At 44.3% G+C, this 27538-nt stretch overlaps 1 protein-coding gene across 1 annotated transcript in view; it reads left to right on the forward strand.

The window, feature by feature from the left end:
* The window catches only part of LOC121163705 (histone-lysine N-methyltransferase SETDB2-like), a 90698-nt gene that overhangs the window by 57779 nt on the left and 5381 nt on the right, over positions 1 to 27538 (forward strand). Inside the window, exons 15-19 of the mRNA XM_040991427.1 lie at positions 2197 to 2318; positions 10078 to 10185; positions 13949 to 14082; positions 16844 to 16893; positions 18304 to 18362. Coding sequence (XP_040847361.1) covers positions 2197 to 2318; positions 10078 to 10185; positions 13949 to 14082; positions 16844 to 16893; positions 18304 to 18362 — 473 coding nt within the window. The remainder of the gene's footprint in view (positions 1 to 2196; positions 2319 to 10077; positions 10186 to 13948; positions 14083 to 16843; positions 16894 to 18303; positions 18363 to 27538) is intronic.

Consider the following 27538-nt stretch of genomic DNA (forward strand, 5'->3'; position numbering starts at 1 on the left):
TAAATAAATCTTCTGGGCCCGGCGCCATGGCGCAGTGGTTAAGGTCCTAGCCTTGCACGCCCTAGGATCCCATATGGGCGCTGGTTCTAATCCCGGCGGCCCCACTTCCCATCCAGCTCCCTGCTTGTGGCCCGGGAAAGCAGTCGAGGATGGGCCACAGCTTTGGGACCCTGCACCCGCATGGGAGACCCGGAAGAGGCTCCTGGCTTCGGATCAGCATAGCATCGGCCGTTGTGGCTCACTTGGGGAATGAATCATTGGATGGAAGATCTTCCTCTCTGTCTCTCCTCTCTGTATATCCGCCTTTCCAATAAAAATAAAATAAATTTTAAAAAAAAACTAAATCTTTTAAAAAATAAAGCTTTGAAAAATTAAAACACACGTATTAAAAATAAGAGCTGCTTTCTGTTATAGAAAACCAAAGATATAAGAGAATATTACAAAGGGCAAAGAAACAAAAATTAGGCTTATGGCTAAATTAATAGCAAATTAACCACCTGCCAATCCCGCCTCTGCCGGCGTGCAGTGGGGTGTTCCTGAGAGCTGCCTTTCCCTGCCTCCTTTAGGTTCCTTCTGTCTGCTCTCCTTTTAGAAATGATTCCCTGTCATTTCATTATCACTACTCTAGGACGATAATGAATCTAAAGCACTTTTAAGATACGTATTTCATTCTTTCAGTGCTAGAATTTTACTTTTTAGTTTCATGTGTTTTTAGCTTCTTTTCAGTTTTACAGTTGTTCAGGTATAGGGCTTCCTCTTTCCCTTCCCTCTCTTCGCTCCCCATCGCCCCCTGTGCTTGATAGTGAAACAGTCCTGCAGTTGTAGTCTGTCACCGGCACCCTGCTCCCTCTGTGCACCGGGACATTATTGGTATAAGCGGTGTCAGAGAGTCTTAGCATTTTGTTGTCTGGGTGTATTTGGAGATTTCATAGTGAGCCTCCCTTTGTGCAGAAATACAGATGCAGTCTGTCAGTTTCGTTTGATTCCTGGTACTCTGGTCTCCATGACATCCTTTGTGAGATTGCTGTTTACCATGATTTCATTTGGTTTGCAATGTGGGTAAAAGTTACCTTACATCATAGCAAGTGTATGCTATTTATCCTTTTGGAACTGGTTGATTTCGCTGAGCATAATGGTCTCCAATTGGGACCACCTGGTTACAAACAGCAGAATTTCACTTTTTTAAATAGCTGAGTAGTATTACAGAGAATACATGTACCACAGTTTTTTCAGCCAGTCCTCTTTCAATGTGTATCTAGGTTGTTTCCATATTTTTTGTAATTGTTGGGTTTGTTGCTTTGAATACAGGGATGCGGGTTGCTTCCTCATATGTATGTATCAGTTCTTTTGGAGCGGGATTGCTGGGTCATATGGTGAATGTTCAGTTGCCTGAGTATTTCCCACACTGATTCCCACAATGACTGCACCAGAACTTACTATTAACTATACCAGGGGATAAGGGTTTTGTTTCGTTTTGTTTTGCTATATGGACAGTTAGAGTACAATTTATTAAGTTCATCACTGTCTCCTGTCTATTTGTAATGATAGTTAAGCCTGCCTACTGCAAGCTTGCTATAGGCAGAGTCTTCAGAACTTTGTACTTAAATTTCTGGTTGCCTTAAAAACAAAACATTTTGCTCATTTTTTAACATTTTTAAAATAATTTTTGTTATTTTTCATCAACCAATTTTTAAAAAATTTATTTTTTTATTACAAAGTCAGATATACAGAGGAGGAGAGACAGAGAGGAAGATCTTCTGTCCGATCATTCACTCCCCAAGTGAGCCACAACGGCCTGTGCTGTGCCGATCCGAAGCCAGGAACCAGGAACTTCTTCTGGGTCTCCCACGCAGGTGCAGAGTCCCAAAGCTTTGGGCCATTCTCAACTGCTTTCCCAGGCCACAGGCAGGGAGCTGGATGGGAAGTGGAGCTGCTGGGATTAAAACCAGCGCCCATATGGGATCCCGGTGCGTGCAAGGCAAGGACTGTAGCCTCTAGGCCATGGCGCCGGGCTCTCATCAACCAATTTTTAAAAATTCAAGTTCAGTTGCCTTTCCACTTGGGTTTCCTATTTTTTCTTTTTTCCTTTCTGGGAACTGAGATGTGCCCCTCCTAGATGTGCCCCTCCTTCTGTGATGAGTGAAATTAGACTGAGGACTGCCACGATTCCATTCTAACCAGAGATATTACTTCCAGGTACCTTTCAGGTTGCAGAAAAGATGACAAAAAGGACGTGTGCGCTCTGCCCCAGTGGTGCCGATTACAGCGTCCTGTACTTCGCCCACTCGGAGAACATCGCTGCTCATGAGAACTGTCTGGTAAGTTCCCCCAGAGTGCAGCACATCAGTCCCGTAGGTTGGGACATCTTGAGCAGGTGTATGGTACTTGAGATACAAAGAACAGGAGGTTGGTTATGTATGGGCTCCAAATGAAGATTGGGAAGCTTATTTTCCTTTGACTTTTTTTTTTTTAAATACTTATTTTCATTTCAAAGTCAGATATACAGAGAAGAGGAGAGACAGAAAGGAAGATCTTCCGTCCGATGATTCACTCCCCAAGTGAGTGTGACAGCCGATGCTATGCCGATCCAAAGCCAGGAGCCAGGAACCTCCTCCAGGTCTCCCACACGGGTGCAGGGTCCCAAAGCTTTGGGCCGTCCTCGACTGCTTTCCCAGGTCACAAGCAGGGAGCTGGATGGGAAGTAGAGCAGCCGGGATTAGAACGGCATCCATATGGGATCCTGGTGTGCTGAGGGCAAGGACTTTAGCTGCTAGGCCATGGCGCCAGCCCCAAGGGAGGCTTATTTTCCAATATGGAACAGCTCCAAATCTTACCACCTTAGAGTTAATTTTACGTGTAACTGGGCAGACACAGAGAATTCTAGTAAAGAAGCATTGTTGAAGTTATTTAATAACATTTCAAATAGTTTCCACCATATGCAATTTTTGAAGATTTATTTATTTATATGAGAAGTGGAGTTAGAGACGGAGAGACAGAGATCTTTTGTCCACTGGTTTTCTTTCCAGATGGCTGCAGTAAGTAGGGCTGGGCCAGGCCAAACCAAAGAATTTCCATTCTCATGTAGATGCGGGGGCCCAAGCACTTGGGCCATTCTGCACAGTCGCAGGGAGCTGCATCAGAACCAGTGCCCACGTGAGTTGCCAGCATTGCAGGCAATGACTTAACCTCTGATCCAATTCTTATCAAACTCCACATTTGTGATAATTACCAAAGTCTTTCATTTTGAAGATTTCTAGTGGGCCCAATACAGTGGCTCAATGGCTAAGTCCTCAAGCATGTGCTGGGATCCCATGTGAGCACCGGTCCCAGCTGGTCTGCTTCCCATCCAGCTCCCTGCTTGTGGCCTAGGAAAGCGGTAGAGGACAGCCCTAAGCCTTGGGACCCTGCTCCCACGTGGGAGACCTGGAAGAGGCTCCTGGCTCCTGACTTCGGATGGGCTAAGCTTATGCCATTGCAGCCTGGGGAGTGCACCAATGGATGGAAGATATTTCTATCTCTCCTTCTCTGTATAAATCTGATCTGCCTTTCTAATAGGAATAAATTAATCTGCTAAAAAAAGATATTTATAGTATCCCATTTCATTTCAGTATCACCATTTAACTATTTCCATACAGGAAGACATTCAGATGTTTCCAGTTCAAACTATGACTAGCAAATTGTCATAAACAGTCCTGTTTAGATTTCCTCTCTGTTGTCCTGGTCTAATCTGGATAACTAAGGCAGGCTTGCTGGGCACAGAGGGGGCGTTTAAACTTCACTACATCTCCCAAATTGTCCCCCAGAGAGATCATACCAAGTCTGCTGTTGTTTCTGAGTATCTTTGTCTTCATCTTTGTAAACCATAGTAAGGGTTGAATTTTTTTTCCCTCTGGCACGGATGTGAAAGGGTGTGTCATTTTCAGTTTCATTTCCCCGAGTACTAGTGAGATTATGCAACCGTGGGTGTACTTGTGTGCCTCTTGGGTTATTCATATGATTCATAGGATTGAAATTTTTTCTTTAAGATGCTTGGTTTTCCTTTCATGTGTATATTCTTATGTAAACAGATTCTAATGCTTTCTTTTGTATGGGCTTTTAAACTTACTGGTGTTTTTTCTGTCAGTCACGCATGTGCTTGAAATGTGGCTACATTCATTATTTTCCTTTGCAGTTAGATTTTTTCCCCCATAAATACTTTTTTCTGTAATAAGTTTTTATCTGTTGCTTCTCAAACCTTAGAATTTGGTTTTCTGATTTAGTTTATTGTAACTAGAATTCTATGCTAATTTAGATTTCAATTAATCAATTTTAGTTTAAAACAAACCTAGTTTTATTTTTCTGTGCATTTTCTCTGTATTTTCATAGACTTATAATTATGTTAATGATAACTATCATTATTTAGTGTATATTATGCAAAGTAAGATTCTTGGAGTTAGCTTTAAATTTAAGGGTTTTTTTTTTTAAGATTTATTTTATTTTTATTGGAAAGTCAGATATACAGGCAGGGACAGAGACAGAAAGGAAGATCATCCATCTGCTGATTGACTACCCAAGCAACCACAACAGCTGGAGCTGCACTGATCTGAAGCCAGGAGCCTGGAGCTTTCCCAGGCCACAGACAGGGAGCTGGGCAGGAAACAGCGCCACCAGGATTAGAAACAATGCCTGTATGGGATCCCGGTGGTGCAAGACGAGGAATTTAGCTGTTAGCCTACTGTGTTGGGCCCAAATTTAAGTTTATTTTTTTCTTTTTAAAGATTTATTTATTTTTATTATAAAGGCAGATATACAGAGAGGAGGAGAATCAGAGAAAGATCTTCCGTCCAGTGAGTTACTCCTCAAGTGGCCACAATGGCCAGAGCTGAGCCAGTCCGAAGCCAGGAGACCACAGCCTCTTCCGGGACTCCCATGTGGGTGCAGGGTCCCAAGATTTTGAGCTGTCCTCAACTGCTTTCCCAGGCCACAAGGAGGGAGCTGGATGGGAATAGAGCAGCTGGGATATGAACCGCTGTTCATAGAATCTTGGTGCTTGCAAGGGGAGGAATTAGTTAATGAAGCCATTCGGCCAAGTCCATCTTAAGTGATCATTGTTTGTTCATTTCCTAAATGCCTGCAACAGCCAGTGTTGGTTCAGGCCGAAGCCAGAAGCCAGGAACGTCATCCAGGTCTCCCATGTGGGTGGCAAGAATCCAGGTACTTGAGCCATGACCTGCTGCCTCCCATGTGCATTAACAGGAAGCTAGATCAGGAGGACTCAGTCCCAGACATTCGACATGTCATGTGGTCACCCCAAGCAGCAGGTTATCCCACGGCACCACAACACCTATCCTTTTTTTTCTTTCACACTTGTTATGAGTTTTTTGTCAAATATATATATTTTGTTAATATTTTCTCAAATCCGCCTTGCCTTTTTGTTTTAATTTTTAAAATTTAATAAAATGCTTATTTTTGATGATGTTTACATACTTAAGAAGGATGCATACCCATGGAGACCACTGATTAGAGTAGGGAGGGTCGAGGCATGGGACAAAGTGGAAGAAACAGCTGTTTCTGATCTCCTTTTTTCTTCCTGTACCTGGGAAAGTGGGGAGAGAAGGAGAGCGGGCCACTCCCAGCACCCCAAACACATTAGTATCATGGATGGGGACAGCCCCCCGATGTTATCCCAGGGTCCCTAAAGTGAAGCATGTTTCAAGCGAACTGCTTAAGTGGTTTTGATAGTTCTGCGATGCTGGTAATTTTATGTTCCAAAGTTGAGAAAACCCTTCCCAGATCCATCAGTTGACATAGTCCACCTTGGTCTCCACTCGCCCAGATGCTTGCTGTCAAAGCTTGGCCAGGAGAGCTGTCCGATTTGTTCTGCTCTCCGTGGTAGTAGATGTCCTCTGCAGTCCTCAGTGAACTGGTAGTCATGTCTGCCATGTACATCTGGGCATGCCATCTGCTGCACGGGCTTCAACAACCAAGGAGACCCAGTTCTGTCACATACATTCCATGGTCAGACTACACATCTAGTGTTTTTCCCCGTGGTTGGAGTTGTGAGGGCAGTGATCCACTAACGGAGGCCCCAAAGAAACTTCACCAGAGGTGTCCCCAGGCCTGACTCCTGTGTGCCAAATAGTGTGGGGTCCAGCTTATTTCATCATCCATATCAGCCTATACACACACTAGTGCTTACAATTGCTGGGTCAGTTCTGTCCCCAACCTCATCTGATATGCAAACCAACAGATGCTGTGGCCCATGCTAACCCTGCCCACCACACACTGGGCCCTCGAACACACCAGTGGGTACTGCAGCCTGATTGGAGCGACCCCCATAATCCCCATCAGGCTTGCCCGCAGCCCTGGTTCTCATGCATGCCAGTGTGTGCAGCAGACTGGTCCAGGCTGTTCCACATCCCGTTCAGCTCTCATATATATCAGTGAGTGTTGGAGCCTAGCTCAGCTTGACCAGCCCCACTATCCAGCCCACACTCATGTCAGCAGTTACTACCATCTGTTCAGCCAGGCCACTGCAGCCCTGGTTCCCCTGCTCACAGTGGGAGCTGCAGCTCATCAGAGGAGTGCCCACAGTTTCCCTACTAGGCCACTCCCAGCCCTAGATCTTGTGCTTTCCAGGTGGTTCTACAGTCTGGCCTGACGGGACTTTGCCCCACTCCCAGCACTTGCCAGCTGATGCTGTGGCAAATTCCAAATAGCCTGCACATACTCTTGTTCATTCATGCACCAGTGCATATGATCACCTAGCCGAGCCTGGCTCTCCCCCTAACCGAGCTCACATGGATTATAAAGCCCTGCCCAGCCTGGTCTGCCTGGATCCCAGCTCGCACACTAACCAGCAGGAGCAGTGATCCAGCATGTGAGTTCTCACAGCCCCACTACCAGGCTTGATCCCCCAACATTCTCTCTTCCTGCTGAATCTTAACGTGTGCTGGTGGATGCTGCATCTCAGTCTGGCATGTCTTACCTCACCTTGGCATTTGCCAGTGAGTGCTGTAGCCTGGCTTAGCCTCATCTGCCTCAGTCCCAGCTCATCCTGGTAGGTGCTGCAGCCTGGACCAGCCTAGAATGCCCCAGTCCTAGCTTTAATGTGAATTGGCTGCTGTTATGGCCCAACTCGGCCTGTCCTGCACCCTGCTCTGGTTCTCACATCTGCCAGTGGGTATTATGAACTGGCCCAGCCCAATCTATCCCCAGACCTAACTCATGCATATGCCAGCAGGTACTGTAACCTGGCCTGGTCTGGGCTGCTCCTAGTCTTGGTTCCTGAGCTCACCTGCAGGGACTGTTCCTGATAGGGGAGTTCCCCAAGTTTCCTCTGTCAGGTCACCTTCCAGTGGCAGATGTCACACACACCAGTGGGTCCTTGGCCCAGCATGGCTTGGCCCACCTTTCCTGGCAGGAACAGTGGACTTGCCTGGGCAGCCCATACCCATTCTGGTTCGTACTGTTTAGCGCTACAGCCCATCCCTGCCTGGCCCACCCCCACACCCAGCTCTCCCATTCAGGGAGGGCAGAGACCAAGCCCAACCTGTCCTACACACACCCTGGTTCCTGTAAGCTCCAGTGGGTACTGGAGCCTAGCCCAGTCTGGCACGCCCCAGACCTAGTTATCACCCATGCCGAGGGATGCTGCAGCCATGTGCAGTTCAGTTCGCTGCCCCCATTCCAGTGTGCATGCTTACTGGTGAGAGCTGCAGCCTAGCTGAGGTGTCCCCTTAGCTCTTAACCAGGCCCATTTCTAGACGTAGATCTTGCATGTACCAGTGGCTGCCCTGACCCAGCCCAACATAACCCATCACCCAGCTTGGCCTTTGCCATCAGATGCTGTAGCCCGGTGTGGCCCACCCCCAGTCCCAGCTTTTGTTGGTGGGTGTATTAGCATAGTCCTGGACACTTTGCCCCCATGGCTAGCTTTCATGCAAATCAGTAGGTGTGATAGTTTAGCCTAACCCAGAATGACCTGCACTCCATCCTTGCTCCTGCCCATGCTAGTGTACTACAGTTTGTCCTGCTTCTGCCCTGTTGACTTTGCCCACCCCACTCCACAAGTCAACCCACACATCTTCTGACAAGTGAGGCAGCCCTGCCTGGCATGACCACAATACCCAACTGACTTACATACTCATGCAGGAGCTGCAGCCCACCAGAAGAGTTCCCTAAGTTTTCCTCAACCAGGTCTACTCCCAGACTCAGATCTCACACATGCCAGTGGGTGTTAAACTCTTACCTAGCACAATCTGCCCCAGCCCCTGAGTCAAGGCCTTTTTGTGTACTGGTATATGTTGTGGCCCAGCCTGCCCCACACCCAATTCTTGGGTACACCTGTGGGTGCTGCAGCCTGGATCAGCCCAATCTGTTGCCAACTCCAGCACCCATGAGTATTGCTGAGTTCATGATCATGCCTAGTTTGGTCCATCACCACTCCCAGCCCTCGAGCAAACCAGCTGGTGTGGCAGTCCCACAGGGGTGAGCCCATGAACCCCCACAGAATCTACTCCCAAACCCAGTTTTGTCATGAGCTGGTTAGTGTCATGCCCAGCCTTACATAGTCCACCCCCTGACACCCCGGCACTCACTGGCGGGTACTATGTTCAAGCCCTGCCAGACAGACCTCTCATCTGTGGCATTCATGTGCGCCGATAAGCAGTAGTTGATACCAACAATCCCAGCTCAAGTGTCCCATGTTGGCAGGTGTATTGGTTTAGCCCCAGAAGGTCCTCTGGTTTTTCTCTAGACCACTTGGTCTCAACTCTCTCATTTACCTGCATGTGCAATAGCCTGGTTGGTAGAAGTCCCCCAGACGTCACTCCTCACCTGCCACGTTTTTCATCAGCAGTCCTGCCTCCCACACATCCCCAGAACAGTCCATAGCAGTCCTCCCACCGCCGTGCCTGCTGGTGGGTAGGTCCCCAAGACCGGTCCTCCGATGGTGTGTCCTATGGCCTTGGGGCCCTGCGCACGTGCCTAGGGCCCAGGCATGCTTGGTTGCTGGTCCCCAGATCCTGTCTGCCACCATGCTGGTGTCTGTCCCTTCCCCCACAACTTAATAAAAATGGGCAACTATGCAGACACACTGGTATAACTAACACAAACTTTAGTGTTAACCAGGCCCAGAATGCCTTGCAGCTATTAGCTACTCTTCTCCCAGCAGTGTAACACTTGCCTAGGTACAAAGAAACCTAGACAGTTACCTATAGCTGGGGGTGGCCTTTTTATTCCTTTTTATTTTCTTAGCAATGTCTTTTTTTAAAAATACTTTTTATTGAAAAGTCTGATTTTACAGAGAGAAGGAGAGACAAAGATCTTCTGTCCACTAGTTCACTCCCAAGTGGCTACAATGGCTAGTGCTGAGCCAATCGGAAACCAGGAGCCTCTAACCTCGAGCCTCCTCTGAGTCTCCCACATGGGTGCAGAGTCCCAAGGCCTTGGGCCATCCTCTACTGCTTTCCCAGGCCACAATTAGGGAACTGGAAGGAAAGTGGAGCAGCTGGAATGTGAACTAGTACCCATGTGGGATACTGGTGCATGCGAGGTGAGGATTTTAGCCACTAGGTTATTGCACTGGGCCCAGCAATGTCTTTCAAATGGCAAAGCTATTTGGTCTTGCTGTGTCTAACTTTTGATGGTTTCTACTTTTTATAAGATACCCTTAGCTATGTTACTGTCACAGAAAATGTATGTTTTTATACCCTTGGTTTTTGGAGTATGTGTTTAATGTTCAGCTATAAAATAGGTTGGATTATTGTGTTGGTTTGTAGCACCTAGAAGTTGGAACTGATCTAAGGCCAGAGGAGTTGCGATACGCATTTCACAGCTCCTGAAGGCAAGCATGGAAGCAGATGTAAGCCACGGCAGCTGGAAAGCCATCAGGAATCCCCCGTGTGGCCCTCACTCTGCTCTTTGTCCTTCGTAGGTAGCTCAGCTTACTCTGACAGCATGGCTTCAGCTATTAACCCGAGGCTGTTCTACACTGCTAGGATTAGGGAAACCGTTTTCCAGCTTCATGTCAGGGGGCCATTTGCTGATTTGTCATTCTAACTAATCCTTTGTTCATGTTTTCTCCCTGATCTGTAGCTGTTTTCCTCGGGGCTTGTGGAATGTGAGGATCATGATCTGGGTAACCGTGATAGAAATTTTGATGTGGAATCAGTAAAGAAAGAAATCCAGAGAGGAAGGAAGTTGGTAAGTACAAGTGATTTTATTTATTCACATAAGAATGACTGTGCCTTTGGGGAGGGAGTGCATTCAAGTGAAAGTCTGAGTGATAAAGCAGGATTAGAGGAACATTATAAGTTCGGACATGTATTAGAAACTTGGATTCAACTGGGCTTTTGATGTTGTAAAGATGCTTCACCAGTAAGGTACACAGGAGCTGATAAGCTCCTGGCTGTAAGAAGAGCAAACCACAGAGGAGGGTTATTGCCCTACCTCCAGGTTGGGGGGTTCATTGTGTCAGTGAGTCCTCAGGGGTTTGGGTTCTCTGTGCTCCCGGTCCCAACGTCACCTGGTCCCCTGTGCTGACGCCATGGCTCACTGTGCATCTCAAAGATCAGGCTTTCTGGGTCACAGTGAAAAAAAATGGGAATTTTTGTTTTTATATGGTCAGATCTGTCTTTTTCATTGTGGGTTCTGCGTTTCCTGCCTTCAGGAACATCCTCGCCTCAGTGCCATCCGTTTGTGCTTTCTCCTGCATTTCTCAGGTTCTGTGGAAGTTTGTTCCCAGTGGTCCTTCCCTCTCACCCCCACAAGCGTGATTTCACTTTCAATGACTGTAGTCACTCATTGTCAGCTATGGCTTGAACACATTAAATGGAAAATTAAGAAATAAGCAGTTTTTTAAAATTGTCGTTGTATTTTACTCTTGTAGTCCTTCTATTTTATTAATGGGTATTAATATCTTACTATGTCTAGTTTATAAATAACTTTATCATAGGTATATGGGTATAGGAAAAAATAAGGGATGAATATATGTAGCGTTCTTTATTATCCAAAATTTTACACATCCATGGGGTTTCCAGAATATATTCACTGTGTACAATGGGGGGCAACTATTGTTTATAGTCAGAATTTTTTAAAGTGTTTATTTATTTTGAAAGGTAAGAGTTACAGAGATAGGGAGAGTGAGCTATTCCACGTGCTGCCTCATTCTCCAAGTAATTTTAGTTGCTGGGACAGAGAGGAGCTTCTTCTTGGTCTCCCACAAGGGTGGCAGGGACCCAAACACTCTGGTCAAGTTGAATTGCTTTTCCCAGATCATTAGCAGCGAGCTGGATTGTGCCCAGTTTTGCAGTTGGCAACGTCAGCCCCTATATTTAGAATTTTCATCTATCCAGAGTGTATTTGGGTATATATTGGAAGGTGGGGATATTTACCTTTCTCCCAACACATACAAATTAAATGATCATCATGTATACAGATTTGGAATTATATCATAACCTTATTTCTTCCTAATAGGAAATTTTTCTCAGATGTTTATATGCTTTCTCTTACTTACCTTGGAATATTATGTGATTTACCTCCTGTTTTATTGTGCTTGGATGTCATTCCATCAAAATGTGATTATCATCAGCCGTGGTCATGGCTGGAATCCCCTAACTTGGTTAGATTTCCTTGACTACACGTAACCTGCCTAGCGTACCTCTATATCATTTCATATAGAAAATAGCCAGATAGGTAGGTAGAAAAAAGGAAAAGAACAAAGAGAGGGTTGGAGGGAGGGCGGAAAGGAAGACACGAAGACATCTGTGCTAGCATTGTGCTGCCTCAGGACCAGCTGCTGCTTGAGATGCCGGCATCCCGTAGTTGACCAGGTCTAGTCCTGGATACTCTGCTTTCACTGCTTTCTCCCGATGATGCACCTGGGAGGGCAACATGACATCCCGGGTGCTGCAGTCCCTGCCGTTCATGTGAGAGAACCCAGTGCAATTCCACACTCCTGCTTTTGGTATGACCCAGACTTGGCTGCCTACACCATTTGGGGAGAGGATAAACAGATGTCAGATTTCCCTCTCATTATTCAGAAAGACAAAATATGGAGAAGATATGCTAATTTTAACCATGGAAGGACCATCTTCCCAGAGGAGAATCAGAGATTTTCAGTGGAAAACTTACAGAACAAAACAGAGACACCGTGGAACAACAAGGACAGTGTACAAACGTGCAGACACTGGCATTGTGCTGCTAGTGACTGCAGTGGCAAGGGACAGTAATGCCATCTTCCCAGAGCAAGGTGGAAGGAGGCCAGAGACCCACATGCTAGTGGTGGTTTTGTCTGAAAATGCTGCAGTCCCCACTGACCTTGAGTCTGGCCTAGAAAGGTGGTGGGAGGCAGGGCAGCTACTGTGTCGTGGAGGGAGGCCGTGTCGCCTCTCGGCCCTCCCACCACTAAAGCACAGGCAGCGTGCTGAGGCAGAGCAAGTTGACCGTTACTCAGGAAGGGGACAGCTCACAGGGCAGAAAATGGATCTGCTACACCCTGGGACTGGAAATCCTGTGACTGTGAGTTCTGCCTGGCTTGCAAAATTGAATGGAAGGGTGTGGAGTATGCCTGGCTCTGGGCACTTGCTTGATCTAACTCCAGAGATGCAAAACTCCTGTAGGGGGCTTGGCACTCACACAGCAGAGGGCATAGGTGATCGGTGAGGAATGCAGGTACCACAGCCTTGTCCCACACAGTGAATCCGTTCACCTTGACACCAGAAAGGGCTGAGGCTATGAACACATCTCAGCATGATTATCCCATCCCCTCCTGACAGCAGAGACCTGCCACACCCACCTGGGTGTCAGTAACAAATGATTGAGAAAGAACTTGTAATATCAGTACCATTCACAAAGCTCCAAATAAAAACTTAAAGACCTTCAGAACAGTGAAAATTATACAACATTAAGAAATGAAATAGATTAGCACACAAAATTGGAAAAATCTTCCATGTTCATGGATTGGAAGAATTAATATCATCAAAATGTCTATATTACCTAAGCAACTTACGTATTCAGTGCAATAACAATATAAAAAGGACATCCATGTAAGATTTAGAAAAAACTATCCATAATTTCATATGGAAACATAAGAGACCCTAAATAACTAAATTTTAAACAACAGGAACCAAGCTGGGGGCCTGACACCATAGTCTAGTGGCTAAAATCCTCGCCTTGCAACTGCCAGGATCCCATATGGATGCTGGTTCATATCCTGGCAGCCCCGCTTCCCATCCAGCTCCCTGCTTGTGGCCTGGGAAAGCAGTCAGGGATGTTCCAAAGCCTTGAAACGCTGCACCCGCGTGGGAGACCTAGAAGAGGCTCCAGGCTCCTGCCTTTAGATTGGGTGCAACTCAGGCCATTGCAGCCACTTGGGGACTGAATCAATAGAGCAAAGGTCTTCCTCTCTGTCTGTCTTCCTCTCTATATGTGACTTTCCAATGAAAGTAAATAAATCTTTTTTTAAAAAAAATGTATCTGTGAGCTACTTGAAATCTCTTTATATTAATAAACAATTAAAAATTCTCTCTCTCCATTTTGCCTTTGAAATGCATATTTTTCTAAGGAGGTTTTCCTTCCATTCTCTCCTGTTACCCTCAGCAGCAACTCTGTAGGCAGGCAGTCCTTCCCCTGGGTGAAATAAGTGACTGTTTGCTGTTAGTCAGCTCTGCTTCTCAAAAATCTTTTAAAGGAATGAAAGGAGATTTTTTTTTATATAAGTAAAATGTAAACTTTTACTCTATCTGTTGCACAAGAGTCCAGGTGAAGGCTTCTGATTACCTGGGATCTTGTTGAAGTGTCCAGATGAGTGAGCAAAAACACGTATAGCTGAGGGTGGAGTTGTGTTGCTGATGTCCAGGATGAAAACAGGGATAGGATGCTGGATTTACATTAGATCCAATGCTTATTTTAAGTTTTAACAAAAATTATGAAAACCAGGTACTTATTAATATCTGTTCTTTTGCAGAAATGTACACTTTGTCATAAGCGAGGGGCCACTGCTGGATGTGATTTAAAATCATGTAGCAAGAATTACCACTTTTTCTGTGCCAAGATGGACAACGCCTTTGCACAATATGATGGAGTTCGAGGAATTTATAAGTATGTAATAAACTCATCTTTTAAAAAGATTTATTTTTATTGCAAAGTCAGATATACAGAGAGAAGAGAGACAGAAAGATCTTGCATCCGATCATTCACTCCTCAGGTGACCACAATGGCCAGTACTGCGCCAATCCGAATCCGAAGCCAGGAGCCAGGAGCTCTTCCAGGTCTCCCATGCAGGTGCAGGGTCCCAAGCCTTTGGGCCATCCTTGACTGCTTTCCCAGGTCCTAAGCAGGAAGTTTGATGGGAAACAGGGCCGCTGGGAATAGAACTGGTGCCTATATGGGATCCCGAGACGTTCAAGGCGAGGAGGAGTTTAGCTGCTAGGCCACCGTGCCGGGCCCAATAAACTCATTTTCAAATCACATCTGGGTGACTGGGATAAGGAATGGTTAATTTAAGACAAAGGCTCTTTGAAAGCTAATTATGTAGAGAGCTTCCAGAGGACAGCATGGTTTTGGAGATGCCCACGTGGGATCCTGACTACACATCTTCTCTAAACATTAGAAAAAGGAAATCATGCCAAGTTGTGTTTTTGGCTTTGAAACTTGATCGATTTCTTCCTGGTAGGATCATTGTTTGTCACAGTGGCAGGAACAAATGCAAAGGTGAGACAGACAGGAACTTGTGTGGGTCTGTTCATTCCTGTAACGTGGGTGATGACATCCTTACTTACGTAGCCCTCATTTTATCTGTGGAATAAATATAATTTCCTACCACAAACTGATAAAAAGATGATTATCACCACCCCAATCTTGCCTAAATGTGATAAACTTTGCAGCAAACAGTAATTAATGATTAAGTACATAAATCTTAGATTGCTTGGGCCCAGCACGTAGCCTAGTGGCTAAAGTCCTCACCTTGGCATGCACCGGCATCCCAATATGGGCTCCAGTTTGTGTCTTGGCTGCTCCACTTCCCATCCAGCTGCTTTCTGTGTCCTGGGAAAGCAGTAGGAGATGGCCCAAAGCCTTAGGACTCTGCACACTCATGGGAGACCTAGAAGAAGCTCCTGGCTGCAGATGAGCTTAACTCTCTCTGGCCATTGTGGTCCCTTGGGGACTGAATTAGTGGATGGAAGATCTTTCTCTTTGTATCTCTGCCTTTCCAATAAAAAGAAATCTTAAAAAAAAAAACTTTGAATGCTTGAATTGCCTTTTAAAATTTTCCTTTGTCAGTGTATGCATTGTAAATTACGTTATACAAAGTTGAAGGAACAATCTGCCTTAGGAACACTGTGAGTCCTTCTGAAGTTTTAAGATGGATAAAACAGGAAGTAGTAGTCTGGAGTTGAAGAGACAGGCCAATGCTTCTCACTTCTTCTAAGTTTCAGTGAAATATATTTATTTGGAGCTCAATGTACTGCATGTTAGATCATTATTAGGAAAGCATTTTTGACATTTTTTTGTATAATTTATTACCTTCTTAATGGCCTTTCAAATTATATTTGTAATTTCATTTGGGAAGCAGAAATACAGAGTTGCAGTCAGAGTTCCCATCTACTGGGTCACTTCCCAGACACCTGTAGTACTCAGGGCTGGGCCAGGCACGCAGGCCAGGTCTGCTGCACAGGAGCCAGGGATCCAGCTGTTTGAGCCTTACCCGTTACTTCCCAGGTGACACTGGCTGGAAGCTTGAGTTGGGAGCAGACGCAGGACTTGAGCCCACATACTCTATTATGGAATGTGGAAGTCTCAATGACAACTTCACTATTAGGCCAAACACCCACTCCAAAATGATTGTTTAAAATTCCATGTACAGGTTAAATCTGTTTCTTCCTTAAAGGCATCGCCTCCCCCCACCACCAGTTTTATCCAAGTGTTCTAAGCATTATTTTATTAACATTTGACGGCAATAGGTCTAAGTGTCTTACAAATGTTAACTTATTTAATCTTCACACAGCCCAGTGAGGTGGAGATTATTGTTGTGTTACAGAAGAGGAAACTGAGGCGCTGAACCACAAAGTAACTTGTCCCTAAGTCATGGGTAGCTGATGAGCAGTGGGGCTGGCCCACAGGATTTCTGAGTCATGCTGACTTAGGGACAAATACCCTAAAACAAAGTGGCATGCCCATCATTTTTTTTTAAGATTAGTTTTTTATTGGAAAGGCAGATATACAAAGAGATGGAGATACAGAGAGGAAGATCTTCCCTCAGCTGGTTCACTTCCCATGTGACTGTAACAGCCAGAGCTGAGCCAGTCAGAAACCAGGAGCCTCTTCCAGGTCTCCCACGGGGTGCAGGCCACAAGCAAGGACCTGGATGGGAAGTGTAAGAGCCGGACACAAACCAGCACCCATATGGGATCCCAGCAAACACAAGGTGAGGATTTAGCCTCTAGGCCATTGAGCCAGGCCTGTATGCCTACCATTAAGAGGAGTTTGCAAAATAATTTTTGAATTTAGTTTTGAACATGCTCCATATTTTGTTGCCTGAAACATTGAGCACTGTATAAACATGTGATTTTTATACTTTGCTGCTCTCTGATTTGCTAGGATTTGCCTTCCAGGGAGTTCATGTTGCTGTGACTGGGGCAGCTGTCTGCTTGCGTGAGCCAGTACTGCTCATCAGCAGGGCTCGCAGTAACGCCTCCTCCCACGGCCCGGACCTGATGCGCTTCCCTGTGAACCTGATGTGGATCAGTCAGCAGCTTTACACAGTGTCAGCCAGGGATCACGGTTAGGACCCTTGGAAATGACTGGTCAATAGGCTAGACATTGAAAACTATAAATAACCTATGAAATTGTCTATTTTCAGAGTCTTATGCCAGCAACATGCTCCTAAAGCACAGGCTGTCACTCAAAGTGGTAAGTTTCTCAAATTTCAGTACTGAGGAAAGCTCAGTAAGTCTGATTTTCTGCAACATTTTGAGTTAAATGTATAAATACCTATAAGGTTACCAGTTTCTCCATGCAGTTCATAACTTCACTGAATCTTATTCTTGGTTAATAGATGTCTTTTTCTCAGCTGGTCTCTGGTTTCTTCCATCCTCCACATTTCAAGAGCCAAACTCAGACATTTGTAAGAAGCTGTGATTTCTGTGAGTGTTCCTGTTCTAACAGGAGTTTCAGAAGATGAAATTAATCAAGTGCTACCTATTCCCCAATGACAATGTCCCGGGCTTGCTGGTTAGCCTCTCAGTCCTGAGGCAGATTGGTCCTGGCCCCTGGCGCTGTGTGATGGGCACCCGGCCAGCACCTCCGCGGGGCTCCCACACAGCAGCGGCTCACCCACGCTGCCTCTGCGCAGCTCACGGCGCTGCGCTCTGGGCCTGTTTGGGAAAGGCAGCCCTGGAGTGGACCAAGTGCATTTTCTGGCAGTTAATCCCACCCTCATTTGTCACTCTGCTAGCATTTCAGGTCTTCAGGAAATATGACAACAGACTGTTCTCAGTGTATCTTTATTGACAAGGAAAGAGGACAATATGTGTTTGTTGTTTGGTTGAAGTGTCCTAAAATGAATCCTTTCCCCATGGGAAACTGTGGCTCCTGTTAAGTTCCTCTAAAAGCAGCCTGTGTATAATCATACCTGCTCCAGTGCTCTGCTTTTAAAACCTGCTACGTTATGGAGCTGCTTTCACATCAGCATAAATGGGATCCACCTCATGTTCTGAAGGCTGCGTGATGTCCCATTACTGTAACAGTTACTGTGGCTTGATGGACACTTAGGTTCTTTCCAGTTCTATGTGTTAAAGCTAAACCTCAGCTAACACCTCCTGTCTCTTTGTGCTTTGCTATAAACATAAGCCGAAATTCCCGCTAAGTAGAATTGTTGTTTTGGATGATAGGGACACTGGAGCCTTGGCCCCCGGAGAGGCTGCACAGTGATCGAGGCCCCTCAGAGCGTTGTGAACATTGCCTGGCACACGGCCAGCCGTCTGATGGATGAACTCCCTCTCTTTTGAATATCTTTAGAGTAGAACTGAATGCATTCCCATCCCTCTTCACCAGTGGCATTTGTTGTCACATGACCTACTTCATCATTGTGCCCTGATAATTCCCAGCTATTTGCCTACTTTTCTACTGTTTTTTTTTTTTCACCTTTCTCCTATTGACTTACAAAGATCTTTTTTCTACATTGAAAATTGACTGTTGTATGTGCTGCAAACATCTAGTGTAAGTTTACATTATCTTTGTAAGAACTTTTGGCATATAAAGGGTTTTTAATCTGTAGTTAAACGGTAATCTTACCTATTAGTTCCATTTTTCCATTTTTAGCTGCTTTTCGAAGGAAGAGAGGAAGGAAGAAACATCTCTCAGTGGATAATCATGAACTGGTAATTTAATTATTTTTTCAATATGCTTGATTAACATGTGGCTCTTGTATATTTTTATGGGGTACAGTGTAATGTTTGAACAGACATCCAGCCGGAGCTGACCCACTCGCTCCCCTCTTCCAGCTCCTCATCTTACAGCACACACATGATGGTGACACAGCTACCCCAGCAAGGAACACTACAACTTACTGATCCTACTTTTTGGTTTTTTCATTAGCCTTCTTTATTTTCACTACTTGAAAGATGTCATTTTTGACCAATTTGGTGACATTTGACTGTTAGACATGTTTCTCACTTAAGCATTATAGAACTTAATATTTGTGACTGTATCTTGGGACCTGATATGTAACCTCTCTCTGTCCCCCGCCTTTCCTCTTTCCCTGCGTATAGTAATTACGATTTGAGTTCAGATCTAAAATCAGCCTTTTTTTTTTTAAGGTTTATATATATGAGAGAACATGCAGTGTTTGACCTTCTGTGACTGGCTGATTTCACTTAATATAGTGACCTGTTCCATCCATTTTGCTGCAAATGTCAGGATTTTTTTTTTTTTAAGATTTAGTTATTTTTATTGAAAAGTCAGATACACACAAAGAAGGAGAGACAGAAAGGTCTTCCATCTGCTGGTTCACTCCCCAAGTGGCCACCGCAGCGATAGCTGAGCCATTCTGAAGCCAGGAGCTTCTTCTGGGTCTCCCATGCCGGTATAAGGTCCCAAGACTTTGGGCCATCCTCTACTGCTTTCCCAGGCCATGAGCAGGAGTTAGACAGGAAGTGGAGCAGCCAGGAAAGAAACTGGTACCCACATGGGATGCTGTCACATGCAAGAAGAGGATTTTAGCCACTAGTTTGGTGCACCAGGCCCAGGATTGCAGTCTTTTTTATGGCTGAATAATATTCCATCACAATAATACTATTTATATATAACCTATAATCTATGTATGTTTATATATACATGTATACACAATTTTCTTTCTCTATAATCAATCCATGGACACTTAAGTTGATTCCATATCTTCAGTATTGTGAATAATGCTGCACTAAATGTGGTAATACAGATATCTCCTTCATATGCTGGTATTTCTATCAGCTAAATGCCTAGAAGTGTAAGATCTATGTAATATGATAGGTATAATTTTAGTTTTTTTATGCAATTCCCATTGTATTGTCTACACTGGATGTACCAATTCTATTCCCAGAGTAGAAAGGATCTTTTTCCACATCCTCACCAATATGTGTTATTTTAATACACAGCATTCTAACTGGATTGAGATGGCTCCAGTCTTGATTTGCATGTTCCTGCTGGATAATGGCAGTATCTTGGGGGTGTATTTGTTGACCATTTCTTTGTACTGTTTTTGGGAGATACCTGTTCAGATTCTTGGCCCACTACGTAACTGGATTTTGTTGGATTTTAGTTCCATTTTTATTCTGATTAAACCTTTGTCACAGAAGTAGTTGGTAAATGGTTTCTCCTGTCAGTTGTCTCTTCGCTCTGTTGACTGCTTGTGGTGTAGAAGCATCTGAGTTTGTTCTAATCCCACTTGTCAGTATGCTGTGCTTGCTCTGTGTCCTTGTCCAAAACATCACTGCCTAAGCAGTTGTTGGAACGTTTTTGCTATGCTTTCTTCCAGTAGTTCAGTTGCTTCCAGTCTTTTAGTTACATCTTCAATGCGTTTTGTGTTGTCTTTTCTGGATAGGATTACAGGATGGGATGAGGAGTTAATGTCAGTTTTAGGCCCTTTTGTCAAGAATCAGTTGGCTGCAGATGCATGAATTTGTTTTGGGAATCTCTGTTCTGGTCCTAGTCCATTGGTCTGTTTTTATGCAAGTGCCATGCTGTTTTGAGAACTGTGGCCTGATAATAAGCCTTAAGATCTGGTGTTTTGTTCATTTGCTTGATTGGTTTGGCTATGTGGAGTCCTCTGGAATTTTCTAGGTATATGAAAAATGTTATTGGTATTTTGATAGGGATTGCATTAAATCTCTAAATCACTTTATGTTATGGATATTTTATTAACTTCCAGTTCATGAACATGGGAGATCTTTCCACTGTATATGTGTGCTCAATCTCTGGTGTTGGTGCTTTATAATTTTTTTTTAAAGATTTATTTATTCAAAAGTCAGATACACAGAGGAGAGAGGAGACAGAGAGGAAGATCTTCTGTTCAATGATTCACTCCCCAAGTGAGCCCAATGGCCAATGCTATGCTGATCCGAAGCAAGGATCCAGGAACTTCTTCCAGGTCTCCCACATGGGTGCAGGGTCCCAAAGCTTTGGGCTGTCCTCGACTGCTTTCCCAGGCCACAAGCAGAGAGCTGGATAGGAAGTGGAGCTGCCGGGATTAGAACCATATGGGATCCTGGGACATTCAAGGTGAGGATTTTAGCCGCTAGGCCATGCTGCCGGGTCCTATAAATTTTTTTTAAATTTATTTATTTTTATTGCAAACCCAGATATATAGAGAGGAGAGAGACGAGAAGATCTTTATCTGATGATTTACTCCCTAAGTGATCGCAACGACTGGTGCTGCACTGATCCAAAACCAGGAGGCAGGAGCTCTTCTGGGTCTCCTGCATGGGTGCAAGATCCCAAGGCTTTGGGCCATGCTTGACTGCTTTCCCAGGCCATAAGCAGGGAGTTGGTTGGGATTAGAACTGGCACCCATATGGGATCCCAGCACTTACAAGGCAAGGACTTTTGCTGTTAGGCCACCGCACCGGTCACATGTAATTTTTTTTTAAGATTTATTTACTTTTATTGGAAAAGCAGATCAGATTTACAGAGAGAAGGAGAAAGATCTTCCACACACTGATTCTCTCTCCAAATTGCCCCAACAGCTGTAGCTGAGATCTGAAGCGAGGAGCCAAAAGCTTCTTCCGGGTCTCCAGTGTGAGCACAGGGTCCCAAAGACTTGGGCTTTCCCAGGACACAAGCAGGGAACTGAGTGGGAAGTGGAGTTGCCGTGACATGAACCAGCACCCATATGGGATCCCAGCACTTGCAGGGTGAGGATTTGGCTGGTTGAACCATCGTGCTTTGTAATTTTAATGTAGAGGTCTCTCACATCCTCAGCTGAATTTATTCCGAGGTTTTTTTGGGTTTGGGGGAACAGAGGGGCTGGAGGTATTATGAAAGGTATGGCTCTTATAACTTCTTCCGTGGGGCCAGCATTGACATGTGAGCAGTTAGCTGCCACCTGCAGTGCTGACATCCTATAGCATGCCAGTTCATGTTCCAGCTGCTCCACTTCCAATCCAGATCCCTGTTGATGCACCAGGGTCTCTACACCCATGTGGGAGACCCAGCTGAAGCTCCTGGCTTCAGTGTGGCACAGCTCTGGTCATTCCAGCCATCTGGGAGTAAACCAGTGGATGAAGGATCTGCCTCTCTTTTCCTGTAATTCTGCCTTACAAATAACTGGTGAACAACAAAAAAATAAATAAATAACCTTTTTCATAGTTCATTATTGGTATGTAAAAATGCTGATAATGTTGGGTGTTGATTTCGTTTCCTACAACTTTACTAAATTTTATCAGTAGTAATAGTCTCTTGGTACAGTCTAGTTTTATCTGTATATAGTGTCATATCATCTGTAAAGCAAGATATATAACTTCTTCCTTTCCTATTTTCTTTCTCTTACTTAACTACCATGGCCAAATTTTCCATACCATTTAAAACTTGTTTATATAAAGGGAACAGATTTCAGGTATTCTATATACAGTTATAAAAGCATTAAGATACTTTCCAGTCTATCCTTCTTCACTCCCACCCTCTCTCCTCCTTGCTTTCTTGTTTTTCTTTTTACAATAACAAAGTTTCAACTTACTTTATAATCACAAACCTAGGCCTATAATAAAAAAAAAAAAAAATCAACAAGTATAAAACCAGTTGTTGGGCCCGGCACGGTGGCGCAGTGGTTAAGGTCCTCGCCTTGCACACCCGGGATCCCATATGGGCGCCAGTTCTAATCCCGGCAGCCCCGCTTCCCATCCAGCTCCCTGCCTGTGGCCCGGGAAAGCAGTCGAGGACAGCCCAAAGCTTTGGGACCCTGCGCCCGCGTGGGAGACCCAGAAGAGGCTCCTGGCTTCGGACCGGCATAGCATCAGCCGTTGCGCTCACTTGGGGAGTGAATCATCGGACGGAAGATCTTCCTCTCTGTCTCTCCTCTCTGTATATCTGCCTTTCCAATAAAAAAATAATAAAAATAAAAATCTTAAAAAAAAACAGTTGTTACTCAGGAGTATAGGAAAGGGTTATAAATGATAAATCTCAAAGTGTCAGTTTTATCCATCTATGTTACATTTTTTGAGATTTATTTATTTTGAAAGTCGGAGTTAGGGGTTGGGGAGAGCATTTCCATCTGCTGATTCACTCCCCAGATGTCTGTAATACTCAGCACAGGGCCCGGTCAAAGCCAGGGCTTCGACCACATATCCCACAACTGGGCCATCCATCATTGCTTTCCCAGGCCATTAACAGAGAGCTAGGGCTAAGTGGGACAACAGGAACAGAACCAGTGCCCACATTGGATGCCACATCACAGTAGTAGCCTAACTTGCTATGCAATGATGCTGGTCCCATTACATTTTTTCGTGCTCTGTACATGATAAATACACGTTTGTGTATCGTGGTTTCTTTACCCAGTCATCACTTGATGGATGTCTGGATTGATTTAATATCTTAGCTATTGTAAATTGAGTTGCTATAAACCTGATTGCATTTCCTGTGGGTAAATTCCCAGGAGTAAATTGGCTGGGTCTTATGGTAGAATTATTTTCAGATTTCTGATTCTCTCCATCCTATCTTCCATAATGTCTATACTAGTTTCCATTCCCACCAGCAGTTTATTGCACTACTTTTGTGCCGCATCCTTGCTGGCACTTCTTAATTTTGATGTTTGAATGGCAGCCATTCTAACTGGAGTAAGTGAAACCTTGTTTGTATTTCCCTGATGGCTAGTGATCCCGAGCATCTTCTCATGTTTCCATTGGCCATTTGTATTTCATCCAAAGAAAAAGGGAGGGCTGCCTGCAGTGCCAGCGTCCCATGTAAGTGTCTGTTTAAGAACTTTCGCACCACTTCTGCTCAGACTCCATGCTAATGCACCTGGGAAAGCTATGGAGGATAGATGAAGTGCTTGGGCCCCTGTGCCCACGTGAGAGATCTGTTAGAAGCCCCTGCCATTGTGGCCATTTGGGTAGTGAGCCAGCAGACTGCATGAAGCTTTCTCTTGCTCAGTCTCATCCTTCTCTTTGTGTAACATCCTTTCAAATAAATAAATAAATCTTTAAAAAATGCTTGTTCATATCCTTAGCCCATATGTTACTTGGATTGTTGCTGAGTCTCTGGAACTCCTGTATTCTGGATATTAATACTTGATCAGATGTGTAGCTTGCAAATGATTTCTCTCATTCTCTCCAGTTGTCTCTTTGTTGAGTGTTTCCTTTGCTGTACTGAAGCTACTTAGCTTGATGTAGCCCCTTTTGTCTAGTTTTGCCTTTATTGCCTATGTTTTTGGGGTATTACCTAAGAAATCTGCTTGTGTTGGTATCTTTCAGAATTTCCTCCATGTCTTCCTCTAAGATTTGGTGTTTTCAAGTCTTACGTGTAGATTGCTGATCCATTGTGAGTTGATTTTTTCCATAGGGTATATAGAAGGTTAGGGAGTGGTCTCGTTTTAGCTTTTGCACGCAGAAGTCAGTTTTCCCAACACTGGTTATTGAAGGGACTGTCCTTTCTCCAGGCAGTGATTTTAGCTCATTTGTCAGAGACATTGGTTGCAGATGTGTGGATTGGTTTCTGGGGTCTCTAATCTTTTCCACTGGTCCACATGCCTGTTCTGCCAGTGCCAGGCTGTTTTGAATGTAAATGACTTGTAATAGGTCTTGAAATCTGGCACCGTGATGCCTTCTGCTTTGTTTTTATTGCTTAAGATTGTTTTAGCTATTTGGGATCTCTTGTGTTATCTCTGAATTTTAGGGTTTTTCTTGATTTTTGGTATTTTGATTGAAATTGCATTCAATCTATATATTGCTTTGGGTAATGTGGACATTTGGTGATATTCTTCCAATCCATGAACATGGGAAAATTTTCTGTTTGTGTGTGTGTGTCTTTCCTTAATGTTTTGTCATTTGCACTGTAGAGATAGTTCCATGTCCTTGGATAAATTTTTCCAAGTTATCTAAACTGTGTAGCTATTGTAAATGTGACCTTTTTAGTGAAAATTTTACTGATATTTACAATAGATTATATTCCATAGATCCAATCCCAAGAAAAACCACTTCCCTCACTCCTGTGTTTCTCCCCCATTAATTTTTACTATGACATTATTTTAAGCAAGGGTTAAAAATGACCTTCATGTCCCAAGTTGACCATTTTCATTCCTATGCATATTTCGTATTATATCTTAATTGCCACATGTCAGAAGAAACTAGTTTTTTCACCCATACCATACTGAATACACAGAGTAGATGTCTACTCTCTCTGCTTTTATAGATCTTAAAAGAAATGTTCCCAACTTTTCTCACAGCCTATGACTGTGGGTTTGTCATTTGTAGTCCTTTTTATGTTCCTTTTATTTGGAATTTTGTTTGAAGCTTGCTTTTTATTATGAATGTTGACTTTTTAAAAATGTTTATGTGCATGCAGAGAGCGCTCCCATTCACAGGTTCCTTCCCTAAAAGCCTGAGGCAGCAGGTGGCTCTCAGCATCACTGCTGCCTCCAGGGGTTTGCTTTGGTGGGAAGCTGGACACATCTGCAGCAGGATGAAGATGGCTTTATTAGAATGAATACCTGCGCCTAGACATTGAATTTTATCATAAGCTTTCTCTCCCTCTGCTGATATGTTCATGGGATTTTCATCCTTCATCCTGATTATGTAATATTTATTTGTATGTGTTGAACATCTATTCCTTCCTGGGATAAATTACACATGGTCATTATGATTTTTTGTGCATTGTTGGATTCAATTGGTAAGGCTTTGTTGAGAATGTTGGCACTTAATGTTCATTGAGGATGTTGTTCTATAGTTTTTTGTGACTGGTTTTGGAAGGTAATGTTGAACTCCTAAGTAAAAAGTTACGTTTTTCAGTTAATAACTGACATTTTTCCTTCAAAGTTCAGTAGAATGTAGGTGTGAGACTCTCTGATCTTGGGCTTTGCTTGTTGGGATAATTCTGATTCATTTTCATGCCTCACACATCTGTGTAGGTGTTTATTTCATGTGGGTTTTCTAATTTATCGGTACATGTTTATAATCTCCCTAAAAATCCTTTTTAGTTCTATCAGTTGTAATATCTTTTCATCTTGTTTATTATGGTTGCTTTCAAAGAACTAGATATTTTTTGTTTTCTCTGAGCTCTAAGATGTTTTATTTATTTGAAAGGTGGAGTAATAGAGAAAGATTTCCCTTAGCTGGTTCATTCTGCAAATAGCCACTGTAGTTAGGGCTTAGACTGGGTCAGGCTGAACCTAGAAGCCTGGACTCCATCCAGGTTTCCCAAGTGGGTGCAAGGGCCCAAATACCTGAGCCATCTTCCTGTGCCTTCCTAGGACATGAACAGGGAGCTGGATCAGAAGTGGAGCAGCTAGGACCCCAATATGGGGTATTGCACAAGCAGCTGTGTGTCCCTTACCAGCCCCTCCTCAGCTCTGTGTCTTCTACTACTTTGGTTTGTTTTTCCAAGTCCTTGAGGATTATTACCTTTTAATTGTCTTTCAGGCTTATTTCATCTAATTGTAGCTATTCCTGCTCACTTTGTTTCCAGTAGCATAGAATGTCTCTTCTTCATCATTTGGTTTTCAGTATCTGGGTTTCTTTACCACTGAACCAAGTGTCTTCGTAGGCAGCGTATCACTGGGTGTTTTTAATTTTTATTTGTAAGGAGGAGAGCCAAATCTCCCATCCACTGGTTCACCCCCACCCCACAGCTAGAGTTGGTCCAGGCTGAAGCCAGGAGCCAGAAACGAATCCAGGTCACAGATGTGGGTGAGAACACAACACTTGTGGCCTGCCAGAGTGTACATTATTAGCAGGAAGTTGGAATAGAAGTAGAGCCAAGATTTGAAATTTAACCACTGTGCCAAATAGTCACTCCAGTGTATTTTATTGTTGTTTTTATCCATTCTGCTATTCTATTCTTTTTTTTGAAAGACACATTTATAGAGAAAAAGATCTTCTCTCTGGGGGTTCACTCCCCATGTGGTTGCAACAGCCAATGCTGAGCCCATCTGAAGCCAGGAACTTCCTCCGGGTCTCCCATGCAGATGCAGGGGCCCAAGGTTTTGGGCTGTCCTCTAATGCTTTCCTAAGCCATAAGCAGGGAACAGGATGGGAAGTGGAGTGGCTGGGCCCCGAACTGGTACCCATATGGGATTTTAGCACTTCCAGTGGGAGGATTAGCCAATTAAGACATGGCACCAGGCCCAGTCTATACGTATAGTACTTTAAGCATGTTCTAAGTAATGCCTTAGTCCCATTTTTTTTAAAGATTTATTATTTTTTATTGGAAAGGCGGATATACAGAGATTTATTTTTATTGCAAAGTCAGATATACAGAGAGGAAGATCTTCCATCCGATGAATCACTCCCCAAGTGAGCTCAATGGCCGCTGCTGATCCGATCCGAAGCCAGGAGCTTCCTCCAGGTTTCCCATTAGTCCCATTTCTTAAAATCCTATTTAAAAGGCAGAATAACAAGGAGACCAATATCTGCTACTTCACTCATGAATGGTATGACCCCAATACCTGGGGCATCTTCCACTGCCTTCCAATGTGCATTAGAAGGAAACTGGACTGGAAGCAGAAACTACAGGACTGAAAGGAGCACTCTGATGTAGGATGCCAGCATCATAAGTGACAGCCTAACTTGCTGTGCCACAATATCAGTGCCAGATTCGTTTTTAAGATTTATGGGAGGGCCCGGCGGTGCCGTGGCCTAGCAGCTAAAGTCCTCACCTTGAACGCCCCGGGATCCCATATGGATGCCGGTTCTAATCCCGGCAGCTCCACTTCCCTTCCAGCTCCCTGCCTGTGGCCTGGGAAAGCAGTTGAGGACAGCCCAAAGCTTTGGGACCCTGCACCCGCGTGGGAGACCTGGAAGAGGCTCCTGGCTTGGGATGGGCATAGCATAGGCCGTTGCGCTCACTTGGGGAGTGAATCATCGGACGGAAG

This window comes from Ochotona curzoniae, unplaced genomic scaffold (genome assembly GCF_017591425.1).
Source record: "Ochotona curzoniae isolate NIBS_2020 unplaced genomic scaffold, NIBS_Ocur_1.0 contig_64, whole genome shotgun sequence".
NCBI classification, from domain to species: Eukaryota; Metazoa; Chordata; class Mammalia; order Lagomorpha; family Ochotonidae; genus Ochotona; species Ochotona curzoniae.